The following is a 26327-nucleotide window of genomic DNA, read 5'->3' as shown; positions in this document are numbered from 1 at the left end:
GTGAATTATTCTTCCCTCTGAGGAAAATGTTAATTGACCCCAAAGCCTAGCACATATTAAAACTTATAATTTTAACCCCCTGACGAATATAGGCCAACTCTGGCTTTTCATTATAACAACTGCAGCAGTGGTGTGTGTGAGCTGTGAATATAACGGATTTACTGGCTTTAACAAGAGCAGGTCATTGTGTATGCAGCAGTTATTGTATAGATACTTGAGATACAGCATGTTCCATGGCCTCTCTTGTTGTTCAGAGAATTTCTTATGAAAATATCAATTATTCTCTCTGCTAAGGAAGTAATTTTAAAGGTCCTGATCTCACTTTCTCCTGACAATTGAGATTTTATCGGGGGTCATATGAAATATTAAGAATAAATTCAGAACTTGCAGGGCCTTAGGGTAAAAATCTCATTTTTAACAACTGTAAGCTGCGTTCCTGTTGGCTTCGAGGAGAAACACCATTGAAAAATAAATTAAATGGGGCCGAATGCAAAGATAAATAATGCATCCTGGTTGTGGAATTGCTAGCTGCAGCCCCAGAGCCAGCCCCAACTGTTCTTTCCTTGATTAGCCTTGCTCAGACCTCAGAAGAAAGCAACACGGCAGGGCTAGCACTGCCTGGATTCCTGGGCTGAGACTGTGGAGCCTTCATCCTTGGCAGCAGCGCTCTGACTCTACCTGAGGCTGAGGAAGTACAGCTTCAGGAAAGGCTTAGCATTTCACCACCAGCAGCTGCCCTCACCAGCCTCTCATTGAGGAAGCAGCCGCAGAGGAGGAAAAGCCAAGCCTTTCTTACTAACAAAGCCAACCCACACACCGCACAAACTCACAGCTATAGACTCGAATAAAGGCATTGGCTCACAGACTTTAGCAGAACAGATGAGGCCTCAGAGTTTTTAATAATGTTGCACCAAAGCAGTGCCAAATAAAAATCTGATACTTGTGTCCTGTCATGCCAGGGAGGAAATGTCTCAGTGCAGAGCAAACATCCCATTGATGCCACGTGAGAAAGCAATCTGTTGTATTTTAGCAGCTCACAGGTCTTTCCTCTGTCTGCAGGGCTCTTACTGGGCCATCGATACCAACCCAAAAGAGGATGCCTTGCCTACACGGCCAAAGAAGAGGCCGCGGTCTGGGGAGCGGGTGAGTCTGATGAGTGAGACTCTGCATATTCCAAAGAAAAGATATGCTGTTCCTCTGCTAAAGCTTTTGCCTCCATCCCTACTCGGTTCGGTATTTTTCTGTGCCTCTGACTTCCTACTTTTGCCTAAGTTTTCTTTTCCTGTTTCCCTCCTTTCTCTCCCACTTTCTCCCACTCTTTCTCTACCACATGCAGTCATACACATGCAAACACACGCACAGACTCAGTAGGAGTTCATATCCAGACTTTATGTAACTGCCTCTCCATGTTGCTGCGGTAGCCTGTCATGAAGTGGGCTCCTTATTAATAAACTATGCCCCAGGCAGCCATTACATACATTATGTTCTGCGCTCACTTTTTTTAACAAACATCAATTAATGCAGAGCTGTGTGCGCCGGTTACTCTGAGCGGTAGCTTTTGTCTTTAATAATGGATGAGTTTCGTCCAGCGTTATGTACAGCTGTACAGGTTTTAGTGGGCTGCTCAAAATGACCTGGCCCTGGGGCATCCCGACTTAGTGGGCTCTTGTCTCCTCCCTCCTCACAATGTGGCTGACCAGAGGCTACAAGGAAGGGAGGATTCTGTTAAGCTGGCGAGGCAGACTTAAGCGCACACACAGCATTGTCTCTAACACACACAATCACAGAGACAACATAAACTTAACATGCAATCACATTAATTTACCAAAGAGCTTTCCTGGTGTGAGATTTCATTTACAAGAAATATAGGGGGTACAGGAAATTTACATTATTTTTAATATGCAGCTCTGCCAACAGATTGAAGTAAAGCTCTCCTGATGCAGTTCTGTTCATTTGAGCATGACACAAAAGAACGCACCAAGTGAAGAGTGTGTTTTCTGTAGGACACATGCGCTGTGCTCACCCTTCCCCCTCTAGACATTGTCTGCCTACAAGGCATTCCATTAAGAGTCTCAGACACTGAAATTGAGAGTTTGTGAAATCTCATTTATGTTTATCATGAATTAAAAATGGTATTCTTGGCAGCCAATCCTCTTACAGTAAGCAGTTTTGGGAGACAGGCATGGCAGAGTTATCTCGCCCAACAGTGAGCCTATACAGCAAGACGAGGGCGTGTGTGTGTGTGTGTGTGTGTGTGTGTGTTTGTCAGGGTGTATGTGTGTGAGGTGAGGGTGGGGATGGGGACTGTCTCCATCTTCTCAGAAAGCACAGTTCAAATGTGACCTAAATAAAGGTGTTGTTCTGTCATATGACAATAGTTTTGTTTTTTTTGTTTGTTTGGTTTTTTTTTGTATCTTACAGATGGATATGTATCTTGTCTAAGCAAAAGATTTGTCACAAACATAACACAGGTCTTACCATGCAACCTGCAGTGGGATCTCATGTCTTTGATAATTGGATAATGTTAAATTTTTTTGTCTGCCTCCACACCCCACCCCCAACCCCCACAGGCTTCTACGCCGTACAGCCTGGAGTCGGAGTCTTTGGGGATGGAGTGTATGATCTCTGGAAGTGCCTCTCCAACGCTGGCAATCAACACTGTGACTAACAAGGTACTAGAGCCAGCCATCCAGCCTCCAGCTCCAACACACACCTGGCTACACGGCTGCACCCTGACCCCACCCACTTCTCCAACCACCTACAGCACTATTCCCCACAGAGAGAGGAGCACTCTAGTGGAGGGGAGATACACTACACACACATACACACACAAGCACACGCTCCTATGCCTAAAGCTTCTCTGCAATGCAACCCACACCAAAATACACAACTATCTGCACTGCAGCACCTTTTTTCCTCTACAACAACAGGCAGTAGGCTCTTGTTATCTACAGCACGGAAATATGATGCTCACACTGATACTTAGCACTTTGCAACCCGATAGACCTCACAGGGTCCCGTGCACACTTGCAATAGGATACTCCACACGCTGCATGGGGTTTCTTTATTCGCACCTGTAGTGGAGGTTGACGCCCAGTCGTGTTTCTCATTCTATGACCACATTACGCTGCCGCACTACAGGTGACCACCCCTGCTGCTGCCTCCGTCTGCTTTTTTTTATTTTATAATATGTGTAAAAGCCTGGAAACACTTGTACATCACAGAGCAAAGCTACAGGGACTGCTAGCTGTTAGCTGTGAGTGTGCCTCTCACTCTGAAATTTAAATAGGCTTTTTAACCTTAAGCTCTCATCCTCTGGGCCCAGTGGGGGCAGCTCTCAGGAGTACTTTTAAAAAGCCTACAAGAGTCGCTTATTCATTTGCTGCAAGCATTACAAAAAATGGTTTAATGTGAACAGGGGTGTTCATAGGAAAGAGGTGTGTGTGTGTGCGTGTGTGTGTCTGTGTGTTAGAGTGAGAGAGAGACATGGCCTCAGAAGTCTGAGCATATGTCGGTGTGTGTTCTAACTTGTGTGTACATGTATGTAGAGTATGTTACAGTGTTTCAGCTTGTTTTGACGCCTGTGTCATTGACAGTTAGCTAGAGGCTGTTTCTGTGGAGAACATGCTGGTCTGCAACAGAAACATTTCGTGTCTCTGTAGCAGACAGATTCATGGGCATAAGTGTGGAGGAAGATGACCCTTTTTCCTCTCTGATCACTACAAACAAGCACTTGCACCCATCTTAGTCAGCAGTGACTACCTACACAATGAAACCCTAATGTAAAGAGCTGAGAGTTAAGACTAACGACATCAAATACCTCCACTCAAATAACTCATAAAAGCAACAAGCAGAAAAATTTAAAACAGCATAAAAAACGACTACTGTATGATTCCGAGAGCTGATGAACGGAAATTTTGATTTGTCTCTTTTTGTTCACTTGATTGTGACAAAAACTGTCACAGTAGTAAAGTGAACAGAAGACAAAGTGAAATAGCAACAGATCTGAGGCCCTATCTCCTCGGAGAGCGCTTGTTTCTCACTGTCTTACACTGTAAACACACGACAGGCCACGCCTCTTTCGGTGCAGTGTGCCAAGCCACAGGAATTCCCTCTCTCTGTTTTTCTCTCTCTCCCTTTCTATTCCAGTCCCTCTCCCTCATTCCCGCCTTCTCAGATAGACCAATGGGAGACGCTGGCAGGACGACTACTGAACCAGCAAGAATCTCTTTTCTCTTTCTCTCTTCTGTCGGACATTCCTCACAAGATTGTACTACCGCCTCTCTTTTTCTCGCTCCTTTCTCACATAGACTCAGACTTTTCTTCCTCCCCCCTTTAAAGTTTGTGTTCTGAGGCGGCCCTAAACGTTGGCGTGAATGTGATGAAACTTTGGCACTGAAGTGTGATGATGAAGGGAAAGAGGGGATTGTTGGAAGTGTGTTTGCTGATGAATAGTCTGGACTTTTTTCTCCTCCTCTCTCATATCCTTTGCTTCTCTCTTCTTATGTCTCTCTCAGTCTGTTCAATCCTGTGTGCAGGCATTGTGCTGAACACTGGCTGGTATTGTTGGAGACACCTGGGCCAATCTTGCTTTGATTTCATAATCCATGTCTCATGCTCCAGATTAGGCCCCCATGTAAAAGACACCTCTGGCTTTTTACTTAATTCACTGCTAAGAATAGAACTCTGACTCGCTCTCCTGCTAGCTAACACTGTACACAGTATTTACTGCGGAGCCACTCCTGCCTGTATGAGCATGCTTGCCTTTTTCTGTGTGTTTTTGTGTGTGTGTGTGTGTGTGAGTGTGTGTGAGTGAGTGAGTGTTATCCTACATTTGTGCACATCTGTAACTGTAGAAATGTGTGTATGTGTGTCATATGTTAGTGCATGCTTCTACATATAGGTGGGTTGGATGCGACTGGGTGTTTGTCTGTGATGGTGCGTGCTTGAGTGGGCGTCTTGACTCACGGGACTGTGGGGTCTGTGTAAACCACAGAGCAGTAAGGTTTTGAAATCATCACACTTTATGGGTGAGTAGAGTAAGAATAGATTGTGGTGAGAGACTTAAGTCTAAAAGCCTGTTTTATGACTTCATTACATATAACATTTATATTTCTGTGGCACGCTGCTTTTGATTAGCATTGTAGGGCTGATTTTGTAGACGTGCTTAAGCTTTCAGTCTTAGCTGCTCATTGAGTTCCCCTTCACGCTAATGAACACTGGAGCCAAGCGCACACTGAGTGGAGGAAGGCTAGAGTTGCCTAATGAGCTTCTCCTACAACCCCCCTATATTCCTCTCCTTCAGCCTCACCCCTCTTTCTTGAACAGTGTTGCCTGGAGTCAGCAATTGCGCTCTGAGTTTTTTTTTATTTTTTTTATTTTATTTTATTTAATCGCAATATTTCTATCTCATTCTACTAGTGCAGGAGCCAAGTTCCATATTAAAAGCTTAATATGATCGGACACTCTCACTCTGCATGTGTGCGTCCTGGATTCGAACCAGCGTGTTAGTCAGCCAGCCAATCAGTCAGAGAAGAGAAGGCAGTCAGGGCTGCCTGGGTTTCCTTGCCTCCTTGTGGCCTCTGTGGTAGCTCGCTGCGGCTCAGCAGAAAGACAAGAGGCTTCAGTCCACTGCTGCTGCTAAGAGGCAGTGTGCTGGGCAGGGCTGAGCCAATCTGCCTGCCTGAAGGCTGCTGCCACTGCTGTCTCATTGTGCTGAGCACAGAGCCCACTCTGTTCTGCTCACAGTGATGAGCAGAAGCCACCATGCTGCACTCAGTCATGGACACACACACACACACACACACACACACACACACCAGTCTCAGAATGCCAGGAGTCTCTTCTACTGCAACACCATCAGTGCATTACTGCCATTCCTTTCTCACAATACAAAACCAGCACATGGGCTACTCTCTGTGGGTATCATTATATTCATTATCAGGATCATTCTTCTTAGTATTGTCTTAATTGTCTGATGGCACACTTTATTTGGGAAGGGTGGGAGTGCTTAACCTTGTTAGACGATAATTAGGATTGTCATCCTAAAGTGCTTCGGCTAGTTTCGCTGCTATATTGAAAGGTCAGTGTCTCTGCTGCACTGAAATCCTTTGTTAGCTGTCCCAAACGGGTTTGCGCTTGGTGAGCAGATGTGGCCAACATCGCCAGTAGTTTGACCTTTAGTGATGGGAATGTCTCAGCTGTCTCCAGACCCCTTTACACATTCAGCTGGAACCCCTTAGAGACTGTGGTGGGTGTTCAACAGCACCCTGTGTCTCCCACACACAATGACAATAAAGTAAAATTGAAATGCTCTGCTAATATGACATGTCATTGCTTGCAGCACACATATATATGCTCAGGCTTTACATTTCCATACTAAAGTACATCTAATGACAAATTACAACTATAGACCAACATTAGTTTTTATACCCATTATCTCAGAGGAATGCTTACATGCTCTACCATCAGCAAGAGTGGAGATGACATTGGTAACAGTCGTGTGTGTTTGTGTATTTATGAGAAACTAATGTACATGTATGTGTTTCAGGTGGCGTTGTACAACACAGACCAGGAAGGGAGCGATAGTCCAAGAAGCAGCCTTAACAACAGCCTGTCTGATCAGAGCCTGGCCTCTGTCAATCTCAACAGTGTGGGCAGTGTGCACAGCTATACACCGGTAAGACCAATGACCACTCTTCACATGCACAGTACTGTACATTTATAAGATAAATTTTACATGTCCAAAATTCTGGACTTAATCCAAAATGTACCCTTGGAAAACCTACTGGAATCTTACACGCATGAATTAATGTTCAACAACAGACACCCAATGCAAAAAGGACTCGAGGATAGGACCCAGTCCCAAAAAGACCTGAGGATAATTAGACTCATCCTGAATTTAGCTGACCCAAACAGACCCGGAACAAGAGAGCCCTACACCTCGAACAGCATGATGAGCCTCCAATGAAAAAGCAGCAGTACTCAAAAAAAGAAGCCGCAATATGTGTAATTTATTCCTGCACTTTACAGTTCACACTCTGCATCTTTTGTCAAAAAACACATATTACTCTTGATAGTAATGACATACCACATGATCAGAACTGACAGCAATCAGATCAGCTCAGGTACTGACACATAGCCCTGCAGTGACAGAAGAGGATCCTATCTGACCCATTTAGACTGTATATAACTTGGTCCTGGGCTATATCTCAGTAAGGCTTAATTGAATAGACCTATGAAGACCTCTGGTTCTTTTACACCGATTAGACAAAACAAATGATTAGACAAAACATCCTACTCTATTCCTCCTTTAAGAAGGAATAGAGTAGGATGGTGATATTTTCAGGTCTTAGTCAGTGTCTTAGTGGAATATATTTATAACAGGATATTCATATAAATGTGTGTGTGTTTTTTTGTGCACTAAGTGCTAAGGCCAAATGATAAATCCTCATTTTCTCCACATTTTCCAAGCCACAATCGAAGGAAAATGATACACTGCCAGACTTAGAAAGTGTACTGTATCCCATATTTCATCTGATCAGAAAGCCCCAGGAGGCTGTCTTCAGAGGAGCCAGCAGTAGACAGCAATAGACCGAGGTTCAGGGTGGACATGCACTTCAGTGCAACATCAGGAAGGGGGTTAAGGGAAACAGAGAAAATGTGCACACTCCTGGAAGCCAGACAAAGAGAAGCGCTTCCTCTGATGTCCTCCCACCAGAGATGCCCCCTCTTTGGTGTGGTCCTCTCCGCATCCTAGAGTGCTCCCTGCTCCAGGCGTTGGGCATCGATCGGCTCAGCCTGATGGATGTGCTCTCTCTCTCTCTCACAGCCAAAGCAGCAGCTCACAGTAAACACTCTGGCTTTATTATCACCTCTTCACTCTTACCCAAGCCAGACTGTGAGCCATGCACTTCAGCAGCCTGCCCACATCTTGGAAGAGGAAGATGTTATGATCAAAAAATTGGACGTGACCTCTCTTGTAATGCTAGCCGACAGTGGACACAGGTCAGGCCCTGCTTTGTGAAATAGCAGTGGTTTTGCATCGCTGCCCTAGCTGTGATGAATCTCGTAGACAAACTCATTGCTGGAGGGAAGACTGCTTGCTGTCTCACACCCAGGGGCAGTGCATAACATTGACTGCCCACACAAATACATGGATAAAATGGCTGCTTATTCGTACAAGGTATTGCTATTGATTTTGTTTTAAATACATTTTGCTTGGCCACCTGAGTATTGGCTTTGTGTCCATTCGAGTTGCTCTCTTAATGTTGTGTGAGCCAAGGCGGTAAGCACTGACCTAGATTGTTGCAGTCTGTGTAATTGTTCTTAACATGTTGTGTGACTGACACCTCTTCAGACAGAAACAAACATTGTTATAGTGGCTCCTTAGAGGAATCGGATCATCCTCATATTCGACTTCTGTGTGTTTGCAACACATGTTCACATAGACCACAACTTGCATTAAATATTCTCGAGGTTTTCTGTTTTCTGTTTCTGCGGCGCCATGACCAGATAAGCACAGCGAATATCTTTGAAAAGTATGTATATTATTGATGTGTATGTTTGAACTTCGTAGTGCATTCCTCATAGCATCAGTAGTCCCTGTAGTCTGTGGTGCAGATTTTTTCACAAAATCCACAAATTAAACATTAAACTTCTTTTTCTTGCACTCAGCATTGGTCCCTTTTGTAAATCTTGAACTTCTTCATCTCCCCAGGTGACCAGTCACCCAGAGCCCGTGTCCCAGTCTATGAGCCTCCAGCAGCCCCCACAGTCCCAGTACAACATGCCAGACAGGGACAAGCAGCTCCTGTTCTCTGAATTTGAAGATCTCAGTGCCTCCTTCCGCAGCCTTTACAAGTCTGTTTTTGAGCAGTCCTTCAGTCAACAAGGTGAGTGGCCTCACGGGAGCATCAAGAGGAAACCTAATAGAGAGCCTAAGCTTCACTTATCAAGACCAGGTTGATTCTAAGAATGACTTTCCTAATGTGGGTTTGTTCTAAACAACTGGGACTATAGAGAGTCCTTAGCCACTAATTATGTTAATTGAAAAGCGAGCAGGTATTCAACAGGCTGACAGGGCTACAGTGAAAATCTATACTGAATATTTTCATGGTCTTTTGCCTGAGCAATGTGGAAAAGGCTTCATTTGATATTCAAAAGCACAGTCTGAGAGTCCATGTCTTAAATATTTCATTAAGGGGATGTAAAGGGTTGTTACTGTATCCATATGGTTAATTCGGAATTAACGCTCGCTTTATATTTTTCAAAATTAGAGTAAAGTTTTCTGTATGTTGTCATGTTTGAAATGTTTTCTCATGTAGGCTTGTTTCATCAGAGGAATGGAAGAGGTCACAAGCAGCCCAAGTCCTCAGTAAATCTGTTGGATTTGAGGTTCATATGTCATAATGATGGGGAATCTGTATGATATAATACATAGTGGTGGATAGAGCACAGCTTTCCAAAAGCTTGTGACTCCCCATAGAGCAAAATGCATTTTTGCTTGTAATCTGATTGACTGATAAACAAAGAGCACTTGACAAGCGGGTTATGAGCAAAGTAGACAGAGCTTTCTGTGTATAACCTACTTTCACAAATCAAATGCATTGCATGCTAATGTTTTCAAAGATTCCCTCTCCTTTAATCTATCATCTATGTTTCATTAGTTGAAAGTTGTTACCTTTTTTATGTGCATAAAAGTGAAATCTCTTAGTCAGACAAGCTCTAGCAATTAAAAAGCGTAAATAATCGAGCTAGAGGATTTCACACTCTGCCGCCATAGACAGTGAGCTAATTCACTGGCTTTGATAATAGGTAATGAGCTCGCATTATTATTCTGGTGCCGCGTTAATTGCTTTCTGTATTTCCCTGGTTGGACAATGGGCTTTCTATGCCGATAAGAGATGCACCTTTGTCACCCCTGCAGTGAGTGTTACGTGCCGATTGTGGAGGTGCAGGGCTGGAGTCAGCTCTAAAAGCACTCCAGTGAAATAGGTTTACTGTGCCAAAGCTGTGAAGGACAGGGCCTCTTAAGACCACTCCCCGCCACTCTGATGATTGCAGTTGGGTGTGCAGATGTTCATGCTCCAGTCATGTCTGTTAAAGAGCCGTGTAGCAGCACAATGAATTTGTCAAAGACAATCCAGAGCTGTGTGGTTGGAGTGGAGAAGAGACAGCAGCTTCGGCTCGTGAACCTCAGAGACGCAACTGGTGCTGAGTCATTCCCTGATACAACAAAATGGCAGCTGGTCTGTCTCAAGAGTAGAACTACTTAAACACAGGAGGCTACATTCCATCATTGTAAGATGTTAAGATACATGACCTCAAGAGCTGTTTTCACATGTCAAGACCCTGGCTCTTGGTGTTGAAGTGCATTATTCTAATTCACCTAAATCTGAAACCATGTCACTGACATTTGTGTTGGAATAAGTCTCTCTTCAGTAGCTATGGCTGCAGCCCAAGGCATTTTTATTATCAATTAATTTGCCAATTATTTTTAGATTCAGTGATTCTCAGAGCACAAGGAACCAAAATATATTCAATTCACAATAAAAAGAAACAGAAAAGCAGCAAATCCTTACAATTTAGAAGCTGGAACAAGCAAATGTTGGTACTTTTGTTTGATAAATGATAATCTGATGAAGAGAAAATAAAGCAACTATATGGATGATTGATTAATTAAAATATGAAACCATTTTTCAAGCAAAACCATCAACCCAATTCTGTGTTCCAGCTTCTCCATTGTGAGTATTTGCAAATTTTCTCTGTAAATTGAATATTTTTGTGGACAAAGGGGTAAAGTAATGGGGTCACCTTGGGCTTTTGTGGGAAATGCTTTTAACAACTAATTGATTAATTGAGAAAATAATTGGTAGATTAATCAATAATTATAATAATCATTAGTTGCAGCCCTAAATTAATCAGTTATCACAATCTTCTGTCAGTCAACAAATCTGTAATCGACTATTCGCTTCAGTACTCTTACAGCTTTGTGTTGGTGTGTTTTATGTCGCAGGTCTCATGGGCATACAGTCAGACTCCTCCCAGCAGACCCACACCTCCTGCTCCTATCAACACTCCCCCAGTGGCACCATTAGTACACAGAACAGCCTGTCAAACAACCAATCCAACAGCCACCCAAACAGCCACTCTGCCAACAGTGGCCAGGTGCCCCTGTCCCATCCTGCTCAAGCCCACCCTGGCCACGGCTCTCCCCACGCACCGCATCTCCCGCAGCACGGTGGCCCACACAACCAACACAACCAACACACCCAGCACAGCCAACACAGTCAGCACCAACAGCACTCCCAGCACCCCCAGCACGCTGCACACTCCCAGCACGGGCAGCACCCATCGCAGCATCCATCCCACGGCCAGCACCCTCAGCAGCACACGCCACACCCCTCCCAGCATACGCAACACAGCCAGCACCCTTCTCCACACGGACAGCATCAGAGCCTCTCCCACCAGCCCCATCCTACCCAGCAACAGATGGCCTGCAACACAGGTAAGACCCTGTGTCTGTCATTGTCTTCCTTTGAACCAGCATCGCTGTGTTGTTATCTCTTCATCCTGTTCATCACACAGACACGAGATCTACAGCACAGACAACATGTTTACAGCTGAATTTGGTTTGGTATCAGTCCCCATTATTTAGTTATAAAGCATTTAGAAATTGTTTTAGGTACAAAACAGCAAATCAGCATCTGATTTATTATCTTTACTGTTGTGAGAACAAAGCAATGCTGCATCCAGTGACTTTAGCAGCCTTTACAGAGTCGACTGGCTCCTCCTAGTGGCCACAACACAGTACTGAACTGTTTAAAAGCCTGATAAACTGTTTTATTTGGTGTTACCTTCTCATTCATTTGGCACTACAAGATTGCCTGCGCAGCTATAAAGATGTGACTACAATGAAATTGCATCATCTGGCCTTATTACCTAATCCACAGGAAATAACAATTACAGGGGCAATTAGTGTGTAGTTGTCTGTAAATTATGTAATAAGGACCAAATCTGTATTTGTCCCAGAAGTGAACTCGGTGTTGGAACCAAAACCATCTGTATACTTATACATCTCCTATCTCTCGTAATGTTACAGATAGTATGCTGTGTGTGTGTTGCAGGTTTACTGTCTGACTGGTACCCAAATCTGGATGCACTGAAAGAAAGCTGTCGTATTGCTAGCAGCTATAACTGGGCTGATGTTGACCTTTCACCTTTCCAAGGTGCGGTTTGGACACTATAAATAGATCACCCTGCATTTTCAAATATTAGACAAATAATAATGAAATTTATTTGATTCATATATTTGAGATAATGATATTTAAGGATACAGGTTTCTGTGTTAGATTTACCTCCTTTGTACTCACATATGATCTGAAGAAACAGACATTTAAAGCCAGCAGCTGATAGTACAGTGCTGCCCTAGCTTTTGATTGAGTGCTGAAGTGTTGACACTGTGGAGTTGATTATGAGTTTAATTAAACTGAGCTCTTCAATTAAATAACACTGCCTTCAAGTTTAATTACCAAAACACCAAGCTCAGCAGGTCAGTTTATCCAATTATGGTCTAGGATTGCAAGGTAGGATGTTTTTAAATATCACCCACTGAAGGTTACTGACATAATGAATATAAATTGCAACTAAGTTTTTGGTTCATGTTGGTAAATTAATTTCTCATTTGCTAAATTTATATTCTTTGGACAGTCAGCTGGTGCAGTTTCATACATTTCATTGTCACAAAGGCATTTTAGTGCAGTCAGATGCTTTCACTAGCTCTGATAATAACTCAGGTTGTTGTGTGTTTTAAATGTGTGTGCTTTATGCTCCCAAGGGTTAAGAGAGAGTATGAGACAAGCGGAGTTGAACAACTGGTCCCTGGAACCCACCCAGATCGCAGACCTCTGCTCGTCCATCAACCAGTTTTTTGCCCGCACTGGTGTAATCCAGCCACAGGGGGCAGTGCAGCCCTCTGTCTGCCACGGCTCCATGCACTCCAACAAACCAAGCCAGCACCTCAACACAGGTTTGTTAGCCACTTGTCAGTCCTATGACCGTGATTTACCCTAATGGTCTGATCAGTGTGAAATTTGTGTACATGTGGGTGGTTCAGCTTTTGAAATGAGGATCACTTCTGGAGTGATAGTGGTATCACCATATAGAGAAAGCAGCTATAGCTTTACCTCTGGCAGGGGGGAAAATAATTGACATACTATATCTTGAAGGATTTAGTCATTTGTACTTTGCCTGTATGGACCTGTTATCTTTTTTTTCTCTCTGGGAAAGATCATGTAATTGTGCAGTATATAAACATTTACCGGCAACATGTCTGCTGCAGTATGCCTTTGAGGGCTTTCTGCATGTAAGCAGAAATATGTGTTTATCTGTGGGGTTAAAAAAAAAGATTACTGAACTAGATTCCAAGAGGTCTGTAAAAATTAAAACACAAGCCCATGGTCTGACGGACTTTTCTTAGTTCCTTGTTTTCTGAAAGTGCAAACAGTCTTTTTACATGCTGTGAGCTCTGCTTGACTTGTGTGTTAGTGGTTCCCAACCTTTTCGGCTGGTAACTGCATGCAGTACAATGGTTTATTTTCCTTGATATATTTGAATAATTTTTAGAGGCCGACAGACGTAAAATTATCCATACATTCACTTGGAGAAAACAAAGATGAAAGAGTAGGCACAGTTTTGTGTAGCAGAATTTTTCTGCTCTCAAAACCTTGTGGGTGTCCTGATCCACAGGTTGTAAATCATTGCTCTACCGTATAATATTTCACAGGTGTCAGTGTAACACACTACAGACAAAATGTAATGTGACTCAACTCCTCTGACATTTTCTGTTACTCACAAACTCCTACATTTGAAAGGTATAAAGATAACCACCAGTAATTCAACAATACAGTGCATCAGTCCAGTTTTATTTTCTGGGCAGCCAGAATATAAATGAAAGCCAAGAGTATGACTTTTCACCTGTGGGTTGAAGCTGTAAAAGAATTCTGAGATCCTTTACTCCTGCAGAATGACAGTGCATGGAAATTTATACTCAATGTTTAATTCTTCTCAGACACATCAACTGAATTGCATCTGAACAGGTTCAGGTTTTATTTCAGGTTTTAAGATTTGTTCTGATTCTCTCCTCAGGAAATCTCTACATGGACTCCAGACAGAGCATGTCCATGATGGGTCCTCCAGGATATCCCCACATGCCCCCAATGAGCAGCGCAGGACCCACTATGACAGGTGACATGAAGTTACATGTATCAGAGGAAAAACATAATTACTTACAGCCATTCTGTCTCTTTATGTGACCTGTTTTTATGCGTAAACCCACCAAGTTAAGTTTTTCTGATGTCCCTGTTAAGAGGAAACAGTGGGATTGATCTGACTCTTCCTCTCTACTTTGTTTTCTTCAGGACACCATGCACAGATGAACCAGCAGCACATGATACCTACCAGAAACTTCCAGATGCATCGCATGCCAGCTGACGACATCCAGGACGACTTTGATTGGGACTCCATTGTCTAGCCCCTAGAACTCCTTTTTGCAAACAAAAGGGAGCAAGGAGAGGAGGTGGAAGCCAGAGGAAGCCAGGCTGAGCTGAAAGGCCACAGGAGGAGGAGGAGGAGAAGAAGGCCACTGTGGGTGGGATGCAGAAGAACATTTGACAAGCTTTGGAGAAAGACAGACTTCAGAGTCCTGACATTTTTACAAAAGCAAAACATAAATAGAAAATGTTACTTTGAAGACAATCATATTTAGTCGGACATGTTAAAGTGATTGCTTATGTACTTGTCTAGAGACAAGTAGAACACATTCACGTCTAAACCACATGCTCCTCAGCTCCTCAGCTCCTCAGCCAGCCCTCTCCCCGTCCCTAGCCAGCTGCCTTCCAAAGTCTGAACCCCTCTCCCCCCCGACCCCCTGCTCCGTAACTGTTATGTGATTCGAGCGATGTGTTCAGCTTGTAATTCTTCTCGTGTTGACATTGGCCTCAGCTGTCTCTTGGATGAGTTTATCTCTCTTTTTTAAAAACGATTTTGTTCTTTTTTTTGTTTTTGTTTTTAAGAAACACAGGCCGTCTCTGTGAGTCATGTGATGGTGCTCGTTGGTGGTACACAGTGGGCCCAACTGTGGCTGAAACGGTGGTAAAAGTTAGGTTTACAATAACTGAGGTTTTGAACAGGGTGTTAAATGTTTAAGGCTTGATATTAAACAAACCAAGAGAGAGACAGAGAGGGGGGGGATCACAGAAAATACTGTGATCTGTTTTCATAGCCAACCAGTGTCATCAGGCTCACTGCAACAGACTAGTTATGGGAGTACAGCTTTGTTTTTCTTAGTTCTCTGTCTCAAGCACTTCAAGATGAGTGAATATGATGAGTGTGAGTAGATGGTGATAGCAGGGAAGTCAGACATGTTTCATTCAACCCAAAGTAACCTGAGGTTTAGGTTTCTGTGTGCATCGTGTATTTGCTCCACCAGCCAGAAGCTGTTGTAACATTAAAGAGTTTTAATGGTAAAGTTAATCAGTTTTACATGAGTAGCCTATTGATCATTAAACAAGCCTTCAGTGGAAATTAGTCCAATCTACACATTGGCAAGGTGATATTTCCGTCCGATCTTAGCTTATCGCCGATGTGCCGGTATTGGCTTATATGTCAACCAATAAGTAAAAAGAAACAGCAAAATACGTTTGAGGTCATTTAGAAAATGTTTCCATTACACAGTTTATTGACCAGAGAGCATTTCCAGGCACATTTTTAAACTGTACAATCTCCTGGCAAACATCATCATGAAATCAAGAAACATAAACTAAATTATTTGTTGGCAGATATAATGATATTAGTCCTATTTTGTACACTCTCAAATATCAGCATTGGCTAAAATCAGTTGGGCTCTAGTTTGCAAGACTAGAGCCCAAAAAAGTCCAGGTCAGTGGGGTTTGGTTTTATTAAAGGAATAGCTTTAACATTTTTATAACATTTTTATTTGCTTCCTTGCTGAGAGTTGGATGAGAATATTGGTGGAGGATGGGGGTTTATGTGCCAGACTGTTTCTTGGTCAGGTGCCGCAACTTACTGGAGATATAACGTAATCATTAGTGAGCTTCAGAGGTACTGATAGGTGGCTTTTGTTACCTCTGGACAAGCTGCACTGGCTGTGTCCCGGAGTTTCCTGTATTAATGCTAAGCTAAACTAACCGTCTTCTGGCTGTAGCTCCAAATATGCCCTACAGACATGCGAGTGGTATCAATCTTCTCATCTAACTTTCCTAAGAAAGTGTATAAGCATATTTCCCAAAATGTGGGAGTATTCCTTTAAACAATACAACATAAAACATCAAACATCAATCATACAAACCTTATTATCATTATACTAACAACAGTAAAGATCATTTATGCAATTTTTAGATTAATCACTTTAGGCCTCACTGACTTGAACCAGTTAAGTTAAGTTAAATTTAAGAAAAAAAAAAAACTATGAGAAAGCTCAAACTGGCTTCTGTGAAAGCTTTTTTGATTGATTAATGGTCAGTAGGATATTCATAACATGTAGAAGGCAAAAAGCATGACTTTTATGGTAAGTTTCTTTGATTTGTAAAATGAGTTGCATCCAAAGTCACCTACTGTACATCAGAATGAGTTTTTGATGCTCAAGTGTTTATTGTCACTTCAGACATTTAAATTATGGGTTCGAGTCTTTTTTTTTTTTTAACTGCCCAGTGTTGTTCAGATACCGTAAAATTTTGCTATCATACAATCAGAATTGAATGAGAAATGTGACTCATACAGTACATACAGAGTGTGTGAGTGTGTGTGTGTGTGTGTGTGTGTGTGTGTGTTGCTTGAACATATGGTGTGTGTGCGTGCATGTATGTTTTGGTTTTATCATAATTTTAGGGCTATGGTCAATTGCTGTAATCATCTCTATACTATCTATGAGCACAAAAGCAGATGCACACAGTGATTTAAAGACTAGATTTGAGCTTTTACTTTTTTGTGAGAAGGGTTTCTCAAACACAGAACAGGGAGATCAGTGGTTCTGGAAACCTGTCCTTTGTGTCCTGTAACAAGTGACTCCTCAATCAGCCAGGTGCTGAACTTTAGAGACACTATGTTTCAAAAAAAAAAAAGAAAAAGAAAAAAAAAGGAAAAAAAGCCCGTTGCACACTTTTTCTTTTTGTTGATCTGACCCGTTTTTAAGATGCAAAGCACCCACTGGATCTAGCAAGCTCATTTTCTCAATCATTCATTCAGTCACAGTAAGACTATCTGACCCCTAGTGGCAATTATGAGGCATTGTCTGTATTTGATGATGAAAAGGATTACATCTCCTCTCCCCAACTACTAAACTGTGTGTGGTGTTTTGCATCTATGACACTGTGTGTCTTTCTTTAAAGAAGTAGTTCAACATTTTGGGAAATATACTTATTAGCTTTTTTGCTAAGAGTTAGATGAGATTGATATTGTATATTGTTATGGTAATATGAAGCTACAGCAAGCAGAAGGGAAGCTCAGCTTAGCACAAAGACTGAAAACAGGGAAATTTCTGCTAAGATACACTATCTGTCTCCTGGCATATTTACCCTATAGACATGAGAGTAGTATCAATGTTAACATCTACCTCAGCAAGAAAGCAAATAAGATGATTTCCTGAAATTTCAGACTATTTCCTTGAGGCAGTTTAGCTACTAGGGACTCCAGTAGTGACCGTAGTTTTGGTTTCATATTGGGATGACAATCATGGATTCTTTTTTTATGATATTGCATAATGTCTTTGTTATTGTGAGAAAAGGCACTTTCAAGTCTCACGATTGTTTTATTGGCTATTGCAGAACCATACTTTTGAACACATAGGTTTTTTGAATCTAGAACCAGCCCAGTTTTATACTGTATATTTTCTGTTGAACATGCAGGTGAAGTCTCGTTCTCTTCTGTCAACTGATAATACTGCCGTTCATTTATATTTTCAGCTAATGGTTGTTTTTTTTTGGTTTACCTACCAATCATACATCTCCACTCCTGCTTCTTTATTGCTTGGTTTTGTCTGTCTTTGTATATCAAATGTCCACTTTGTGTGGTGAAACTGCCTCGCCTGTGGATCTCAACTACGAGTTTTTAATCTTTGTTCAACTGCCAGAATTTCAGAATTATTGCTCAGACATGATACTTAATCAGTTGAGTGACCCAAATCATGACTCTTTGAGGTGTGTGTGGGCCAAAGGACTGCAACTGAAGACAGCAGTGAAAAGGAGCCATCAGTGTGTTTTCATTAAGACTCTGGACCTTAAATGGTGAACATCCTGGAAGTCCTGGGTTGGTGTGAAGGTGAAGTGTAGTGCAGCTCTTCCAGGTGAAGACTGTGAGCACACAAGCTACCATTTGAGCACATCAGCCTTTAGGAAAACAAAAGAATTGAGCAAATGGATGTGGATAAAAGAGGAAAAGGTGAAGACAATGACTGGATCACAATCACAATTTTACATTAAGTCTGTATGTGTGTGCCTGTATTTGTGTGTTTGCTTGTGTGAGTTTAAGTTCTTTTTTTCTTTTTTTTCTTTTCAAAAGACAATTTAAGTTTTTAAATACCGCTGGACATGTACCTGCCAGAGAGATTATTATTATTGGGAAAAAAAGATGAAAAGATAAAAAAAGCCTTGTTACAATATGGGAGAGAACTGCCAACAAGTACTGCTGATTGGGGCCTGTTTTATTCAGTGCTGGTGTGTTGTTGTGCTTGTACATAAATGTCTTTTCAATCATCCCTTTTTTCCTCTTGGGGGTGGGGTATCAAGGCAGGGGGTGGGTGTTATTCACAAAAGAGAGGAGGGAAAAGAATAGAGTATTTTGCTATTGTCCAATCAGAGGGTGACAGTATGTATATATATCTATATTGTATATATGTGATGAAAATGCGTTGGCTTTTTGTGTGACACTACCTTTTACCTGTACTATGGTTCTACATTCAGTGTTTCAGTGTTGATAATATATATTTGGTTTGTGTTTTATTTTTGTTTATTTTTGTTTTTGTTTTGTTTTGTTTTGTTTTGTTTTGTTTTTTTTTTTATTTTGTCTTTGTCATTTCTTGTATTTTTTTTCTCCTATTTGTCCTTTTGTTTATTGCACGGTTTATTACTTTTGTTGTCCAATGAGGTGACACAGCTACTCTTTGTATTCGTTTAGTGCTGTAAAATAACTCAAGTGTTATTAGAATTGTCGATACCACCGCCCACCCCACCCCCTTCCCCAATATGCATGAATGGCACTTAAAGAAATAAAATATGGTAACTTCACTGTGGAATAATGTGCAGCTTGAGCTTTTTTCCTCAAAAAGTTTAGTCTCATCAACATAATCAGCAGATGTAGCATATATCAGCAGGTGCGTGTGTGTGTGCGCGTGTGCGTACTTGTACTTGCTACATAGTAAGGACCAAAAAAAATATTACTAACAGTGAGGACATTTTGGAAAAGTGAGGACATTTTGGGTGGTCCTCACTTTTTGAGACACCTCAAAATCACATTTTGAGGGTTAAAACTTGGTTTTAGAGTTATGGTTAGAATTAGGTTTTGGTTAAGGTTAGGGTTAGGGTTAGGGTTAGGCACTCAGTTGTGATGGTTAAGGTTGGGGTAAGGGACTAGGGAATGCATTATGTTGATGAGTGTCCTCTCAAAGATAGAAGTGCAAGAATGTGTGTGTGTGTGTGTGTGTGTGTGTGTATATGTATCAAAACTTGATGACATATCCTGACTTTAAATCAGAGTTCCACAAAAAACTGGATCCTACCTTTCCCACAATACAACAAAAGTTTTTTAGTTTTTTTTCAATCTTGCATGCTTTAAATCCCTTTTTGTTCAGACTCCACGGCCAAAGTGTGTAACACAAGATTTCTGTTTAGACTTAACAGAACAACATTTCCATGCAGAGCCACAGAAGATATTTTACTAGGATTTGAGATTTCAAGAATTTATTGTTATAAATTAAAATGTCAACAGCGCAAAGGGGAAAAAAGTACCATGCAGCTTTTCAGTCAACATATTCACAATATACAGTCCTGCTATTACATGAAAGTATGTACTATATGAAAGCCATCAAATAAGAGTCTGAAACAAATAAATATTTTTACAAACTGACTTGTAACTTCACATGATGACTAATTTGAATTTGATGTGTAAAATTGTTAAATACCTTGTCATATTATTCATTAATATTAAAGGATGAACACCTTGTGATGTGCTATCATGTTTTCCAGAGGGTCTATAGACAAAAACCATGGACATTAACAGAAAATAAAGGCAATACATAAATGGTAATAAGAAAATTCATGGAAACACTATAAAATAACATCTCTGTAGAATACTTTGTGTAGCTTCATATAACACTGGAAAAAGTACATTAGATTCACTGAGAGTATTTCATCCACAACAAGGCTGGTGTGTAATCTTCTTCAAGAAATCCATGTGATCATTCCAGCCCTCTAAACACCCTCCAAGCACCCTCCCAATATTCCCATATGGCGTGACACTTCATAAAATGTGTCACATTACACATGTGTAGAATAGACTGTTGCCTGTACTTCACAGTAGAGACGTCAGTCTGGCCACAGTACTGGAGTTACTGGAAGTTGTTTGACTCTAATGAAAATACTAGGACAAGACGGACATCATGTTCAAAGCTTCCTCTTTGCTGCTGCTGCTGACCCTGAGCCTTCATGTTCAATTATACTCATCCACACCAATACGTAAGCCATGTATTTCCTCTGAATTCTTTTGATGTTTATCATTACTTCAAGCTTTGACTGGACGCAAAGATCAATCATAAATGATTAAAATGAATTCTACCATGATTCTAGATACATACATATATATATCAGCACTATTTCAAAGCTACTGTACTGCATTACAAATTGCCTCTAAGTTATTAATAGTGGGCAAAAAGCAAATTACATCAGCACAGTTTTTAGATAGATGTTTATATATTATATATATAAAATGATGTAATACTAGACTATGTAAATGCAAAATACTGTGAAATAATATTCCTACATATTATTGTAGTCAATTTATTCTTATTTTCTGTGTTGCAATTATTACAACTAATATAACTTTGTTATACACCAAATGTACTAATTCAGAATTAAAAAGAAGAAATACATTAATATGTTGTTTAATAATGTAAACCTGCATTTGATGTTACTATTTGATGTTAGAGGTAGACTCTGTGAGATAAGTTTGGTTGTTAATCAGGAATCAGGTCTTTTTCTCCATTTATGTGGTTGAATGAGGTCAATTTCTAAACTGAATGCATATTTTATTTTCCATAAAAAAATACCTAAACTAATATTTACCTTTCCCTCTCTTAGATTCTGTTCGCAAAGTGCTTTCATGGTCTTTTCAATGATACAACTGCTTGTGTTAGCATATTACCACGTGAGACATTTGAACTAAACTTGGATCACTACACACCCCCCAGGTCACTGGAGATGCCCTTAACTGTTACATAATCAGCCATGGTTAAACTGAACACCACTTTCTAGACTTACTTTATGGAAACATCAGCTACACCTTCGCTTGACCTTAAACCCTTAAAAATTACCACTATGTCATGTGTCTTACCTTTAAAAGTGAAATTAATAGACCCTCATCTAACAACATAGGAAGGGAAAATTGAGACACAGTTTATTTGATCCTATTTGGCAGCACAAGTGTAGGCTTTGTTGTGTTATCATTATATGCTGAGAAACTGCTGGATTATACTTTATCAATTAAGATAAATTATGTGAAGTTCTCAAATGTATTGTTCTGATATTCAGGTGAATAAGGCTTCCTTTGTTGACTACCTTAAAGAACATACTGAAAGTTTATGCCCAGGTTGATGCACTGGAGAACTAGCTGAAGTGTACTGACTACCTAACATCTATTGCAGCTGCCAGAGTTGTTCGGTCGTCTTTTGTTGCCGAAGAACCAGGTCCAGGTCCAGGTCCGGCTGAAGAAGCACTAATCTCTGCCATTCCTGTTAAGATTTCAGAAGATGGACCCCCAGAGGAAAATGCAGAAGAAGAAACAAATGCTGTTGAAGAGAGTGCTGCAGAAAATGCATCCCCAGAACAGCATGATGTGCTGCATCCAGATTCAACAACAGAAATTCCCATTATTTCTGTAGGGGCTGCAGAATATGAAGCTTTAGAAGAACCTACTGAAGAAGAAGCTGCTCCAGAAGACATGCTACTGATAGTCCCTGATAACCACGCTGTAGTAGAACCAGATGCTTCACAAGAACCTCTTTCTAGTGCACCAGAAGAAGATAAATCTGTTGTTCCTGCACAAACTGAGATAGAAGAGTTAGTTCAAGAGCAACCTGTTTCAGAGGAAACAGCACCAGATGAGTCAGCCTCAGAAGGACCTGCAGTTATTGTTGCCATTGAATCTGTGGAAGAGGAACAAGAACAATATATCCCAATCATTTCCTTAGAAATGACGAAAGAGGAAGCTCAAAAGGAAGCTCCAGAGGAACATGTAAAAGAGGTGGAAGCAGTTGTCCCAATAATCCTGGAGGAAAATTCTGAAGAGGACCCTGCAACTAATAAGGAGCCCAAAGAGGAATCTGTCATCCTCTTTCCTGTAGAACTTGAGACCAATGAGGATAGTGCTGCAGAGGCAACATCACCACCAGAGTCCCTCCCAGAGTCTCCAGTTGTCATTGTGCCTATCCCAATAGTCTCAGAAGAAAATGATGAAGAGGATCCTGGCACCAATGAAGAAAATCTTCCCAGTACACCAGAAGAGGAGGAACCTGTTGTCTTTGTCCCTGCAGAACTTGAGACAGAAGAGGATGGTCAAGAAGAAACAGCACTACAAGAATTGGCCTCAGTAGAATCTGTTGTCATTCTCGTGGATCCAACTAGTGAGGAACCAGCTCCAGAAGACCTATTTCTCATAATTCCCCTGGAAGACCTAGAGGAGGAGGATCCAGAGGATAATACAGAAGAAGAAGAAGAAGAAGAAGAAGAAGAAGAAGAAGAAGAAGAAGAAGAAGAAGAAATTGTCCTTACAGAGGAACCACAGGATATAGCTTCTCAGGAGAATGACCCAGAAGAGAGTATGCCAGAGATACATGTAATAGCTGTCACTGAGACCCCATCTGAGTCTGAGACCATAGAGATAGTACTGGATCCAGTTGAAGAAGTCCCAGGAGCCGCAACAGGGCCCATAACTGAAGCCCCTGTTGAACCTTTCACAGCTCCTGCACCAACTGTCAATGATGCAGAGGCAGAAAGAGTTCCTGCCCTTGTGGGCACCAGTGATACAACGCACACAGAGGATTTTAAAGCTGCAGACACATTGACACCAAAGGAACCTGTGGGTAAGAATCAAATATTGAACTATTTAAAAAAAAACATTATGTTAGTTTATATTTGCCTACAATTTTAACTTGTCTGAAAAACTGAACCTGAACTTTTCTTCGTACTAACATTCCAGGACACAATTATCATTAATTATAATGACATTCCAAAAAATAGGTGGAAAAAAACCTGGGGCACATAACAGTGTTGTAACATGTTCATGAGCTTACAATGAGAAAAGCTGGCAATTAAAAGTGCTGATTTCACTAATGACAGTTTTGGTCTCCCAGCTCTGGTGAACAGGGGGGCAGTGCTCGAAGCAGGATTCGTCACACTGATGTCTCTTATCACTATTGGATTTGTTTGAACAACTATACTCAAGAAGCTGCAGTAATAAGCGTGAGTACAATAGTGTCATCAAATCTAATTTGTTTGAATCCATGATTATTATGAAATAGTTTGGTATGACAATTATTTCTTTTTGTTTCATCAAATAAATGTTTCTCTGTAACATTACACTGCTTCAATAACTATAACTGTACTAGGAAGCAGAAAAAGTTTTCTGGGCCTTCAGGACTGACAGCAATGCCAGACAACAACAACACTGTTGGTTAATCCGACTTTACAATTCTTTCTCTTGTTTCAGGTCACTGAAGTAAAGATCATTTGACTAATGAAGCTGTTTGATGGTAGAGCAACTGAAGCCCTGAGCTGAGCAAGTTTCACTGCATTGATTCTTCACTAAAGAAAAGCCAACTCCAAAGTTTGCACGACCAGAAAGCAACTAAAATAATGGAAACCGGCGATGGAAGAAATACTGAGATCTTCTACTTAAGTAAAAATAGCAATACCGTCACGTACAAATACACTATTACAAGTAAAGGTCCTGCATTTGTGTTTTACTAAAGTAGAAATATGGAAGCATTACAAGCAAAATATATTTAAAGTGTCAAAGGTAAAAATAAAATAGAATAACAGAATAACCCCTTACATATCAATAAGTAAGTGGCATTTTCGTCTTGCTAATTTTGACTCTACATATTTTTAAGTTTACATCTATGTTTTCTTGCCAGCAGTCATCTTATTCACTGCCTTTGTGTGCACATTTCTACTCTTTTTTTGTGGCAATCAGAAAAAAATAGCCTGAAACCAGAGGCAGGAATGTATACATGTGCATGTGCACAGTACAAACAACAAATGTAAGAGGGACCTATTTGTAAAATAATGGCTCTACTGTGCTACTAGTGGTCAAAACTCAACATGGTACCTTTAATCTATGACAGTGCATTGTTTTTTTACAGCCTGATGATAGGTTTTCTGTATAATCTTAAAAGTGCAAAGTAACTCCAGGTGTCAGATAAATGCAGTTGCGAAAAAAGTGCAATATTTCCCTGAAATGTGGTGGAGTAGGCCTATACATGTAACTATATATAACTATATATAAGCATTTGACTTCAACAGTGTGTCTTGACCTAATGCAAGCTGTCGAATGGCTATTATAAGCATTTTATTAGTTACTTGAGAAAGGTGGTTACATACTAATATAAAGGGTCTGGATATACCAGGATGGTATCGAAGTGTATTTTGAGAAATGTGAGCATGTGACTAACCTTACGTAAGCAGGTTGTCATTCTTCATAAAATGTGATGTGTAAGCATTTCTGAATGTTGTGATTCATCTGAGTGATCATGCTTTGATTTTAAAATTTATGGGTGATGATAACTTTGATGCACTTGTGATTTTACTTGCTGAGCTTTCTGATTGCTGGTCACTAAAGTAATGTTTAGTGCAGGTGTAGCGAATATGTTTTCTTTCTTTCTTAGGGTTGTTCAAACATCATTGTCCAGCCTTTAATCACAAAATGTCCTTTATGTACACCATATGCATTTCAACTGGCCTCATGGCTCACACAGTCCACCACAAGCACTAAAAAGTGCACACCTATCACTTTTCCTGTTCTGTCATGCAGCATGAGACGGAGAGCTCTCCTATCAATCACTCTTTGGCATGCTGCAGCACCAGCTATATGTTCACGGCTCATTCTGAACACGCTAAATATTTTTAGGATGGTAAGAGGCACATGATGTTCCACATGAATGTTTTCCACTGTGTTCTGTATCAAACCTGCACCCATGTAGAGAACATATATCCTATTGTAACTGTAGCCCACTTTTAATTGCACTTGTTTTAAAGATTCTGTATAGAATAAATGCTGATTTTTGCAAGACCTGGGAGTCAAGATTTATTCCTGTTTATTCCTGTAGAATTAATTTCACACATTTTACAAATTTATAGCATGTACTTGGCCTTAACATGCTTTAGAAGCCTTGGCATTTCAAATATTTGTTCATCTTTTATGTATTCATAAAGTCTAATTGAAGTCAGGATCTCATTTACAAGAGTGATCTGAGAACAAATTTAATATATACAACATCACTGAAAGACCAGCCAGTTATATAAAGCGGTCAGTACACACAGAGACACTAAATACAAATATTACTTAAAGTATTGACAGGTAAAAATTTAAATAAGATGATTGATAAATCAGCCAGGTGGATATCATGTTTGATATTAGCTTATTGCAGATATATCGGTTTCAGTGTATGAACAAAAAAATCCAGGACAGAAATGCTAAATCAGTTTTACAGTAAATTTAGAAAGAGTGTCACCAACAGTTTGCCCACCACAGAATGCTGACAAGTGGATTTTTCGGAGGTATTATGTCCTGCTTAGTATGCATCTTGCTCGCAGTTCTTTAAAGACACCAATCCATGTTTGTCTGTTTGTTGGTTTGTTTGTTTGTTTGACAGCAGGATTACCAAAAAAGTACTGAACCAATTTGCACTGAACTTTGTAGAGGGATGGGGCAGTGGCCAGGGAGGAACCCATTAAATTTTGGGGTAGATTTGGATTATTTACTATGAATTTGAATTTTTTTCTCTGAAGTCAGGTGTATGTTGTTTGACGCTGGCCTTGGCA

At 40.8% G+C, this 26327-nt stretch overlaps 2 protein-coding genes across 2 annotated transcripts in view; both read left to right on the top strand.

Moving 5' to 3' along the window:
* foxj3 (forkhead box J3) overlaps positions 1 to 16941 on the top strand; it is a 71086-nt gene extending 54145 nt beyond the window's left edge. The window contains exons 4-12 of the mRNA XM_071493196.1: positions 1060 to 1143; positions 2571 to 2672; positions 6551 to 6679; positions 8720 to 8894; positions 11018 to 11509; positions 12129 to 12230; positions 12839 to 13030; positions 14149 to 14247; positions 14421 to 16941. Coding sequence (XP_071349297.1) covers positions 1060 to 1143; positions 2571 to 2672; positions 6551 to 6679; positions 8720 to 8894; positions 11018 to 11509; positions 12129 to 12230; positions 12839 to 13030; positions 14149 to 14247; positions 14421 to 14533 — 1488 coding nt within the window. The 3' untranslated portion in view covers positions 14534 to 16941. The remainder of the gene's footprint in view (positions 1 to 1059; positions 1144 to 2570; positions 2673 to 6550; positions 6680 to 8719; positions 8895 to 11017; positions 11510 to 12128; positions 12231 to 12838; positions 13031 to 14148; positions 14248 to 14420) is intronic.
* Positions 16942 to 20559: 3618 nt separating this feature from the next.
* Positions 20560 to 25575, top strand: LOC139631202 (fibrous sheath CABYR-binding protein-like). Its single transcript, XM_071495214.1, has 4 exons — positions 20560 to 20747; positions 21932 to 23368; positions 23639 to 23747; positions 23995 to 25575. The coding sequence occupies exons 1-3, from the start codon at positions 20672 to 20674 to the stop codon at positions 23713 to 23715; spliced, it is 1590 nt and encodes a 529-aa protein (XP_071351315.1). The 5' UTR covers positions 20560 to 20671; the 3' UTR covers positions 23716 to 23747; positions 23995 to 25575.
* The last annotated feature ends 752 nt before the right edge of the window (positions 25576 to 26327 follow it).

Source organism: Trachinotus anak, unplaced genomic scaffold, assembly GCF_046630095.1.
Source record: "Trachinotus anak isolate AG129_WGS33_773 ecotype Australia unplaced genomic scaffold, CSIRO_AGI_Tana_v1 ptg000013l, whole genome shotgun sequence".
NCBI classification, from domain to species: Eukaryota; Metazoa; Chordata; class Actinopteri; order Carangiformes; family Carangidae; genus Trachinotus; species Trachinotus anak.
The sequence above is the reverse complement of the archived record's forward strand: the minus strand, read 5'-3'. Positions and strand labels throughout refer to the sequence as shown.

Bases quoted from the DNA above. Each gene is read 5' to 3' on its own strand.
- LOC139631202 (XM_071495214.1), top strand. From the start codon at position 20,672: ATGTTCAAAGCTTCCTCTTTGCTGCTGCTGCTGACCCTGAGCCTTCAT. The intron at 20,748-21,931 runs GTAAGCCATGTA...CATCTATTGCAG, and splicing joins ATACTCATCCACACCAATAC to CTGCCAGAGTTGTTCGGTCG. The intron at 23,369-23,638 runs GTAAGAATCAAA...TTGGTCTCCCAG, and splicing joins GACACCAAAGGAACCTGTGG to CTCTGGTGAACAGGGGGGCA.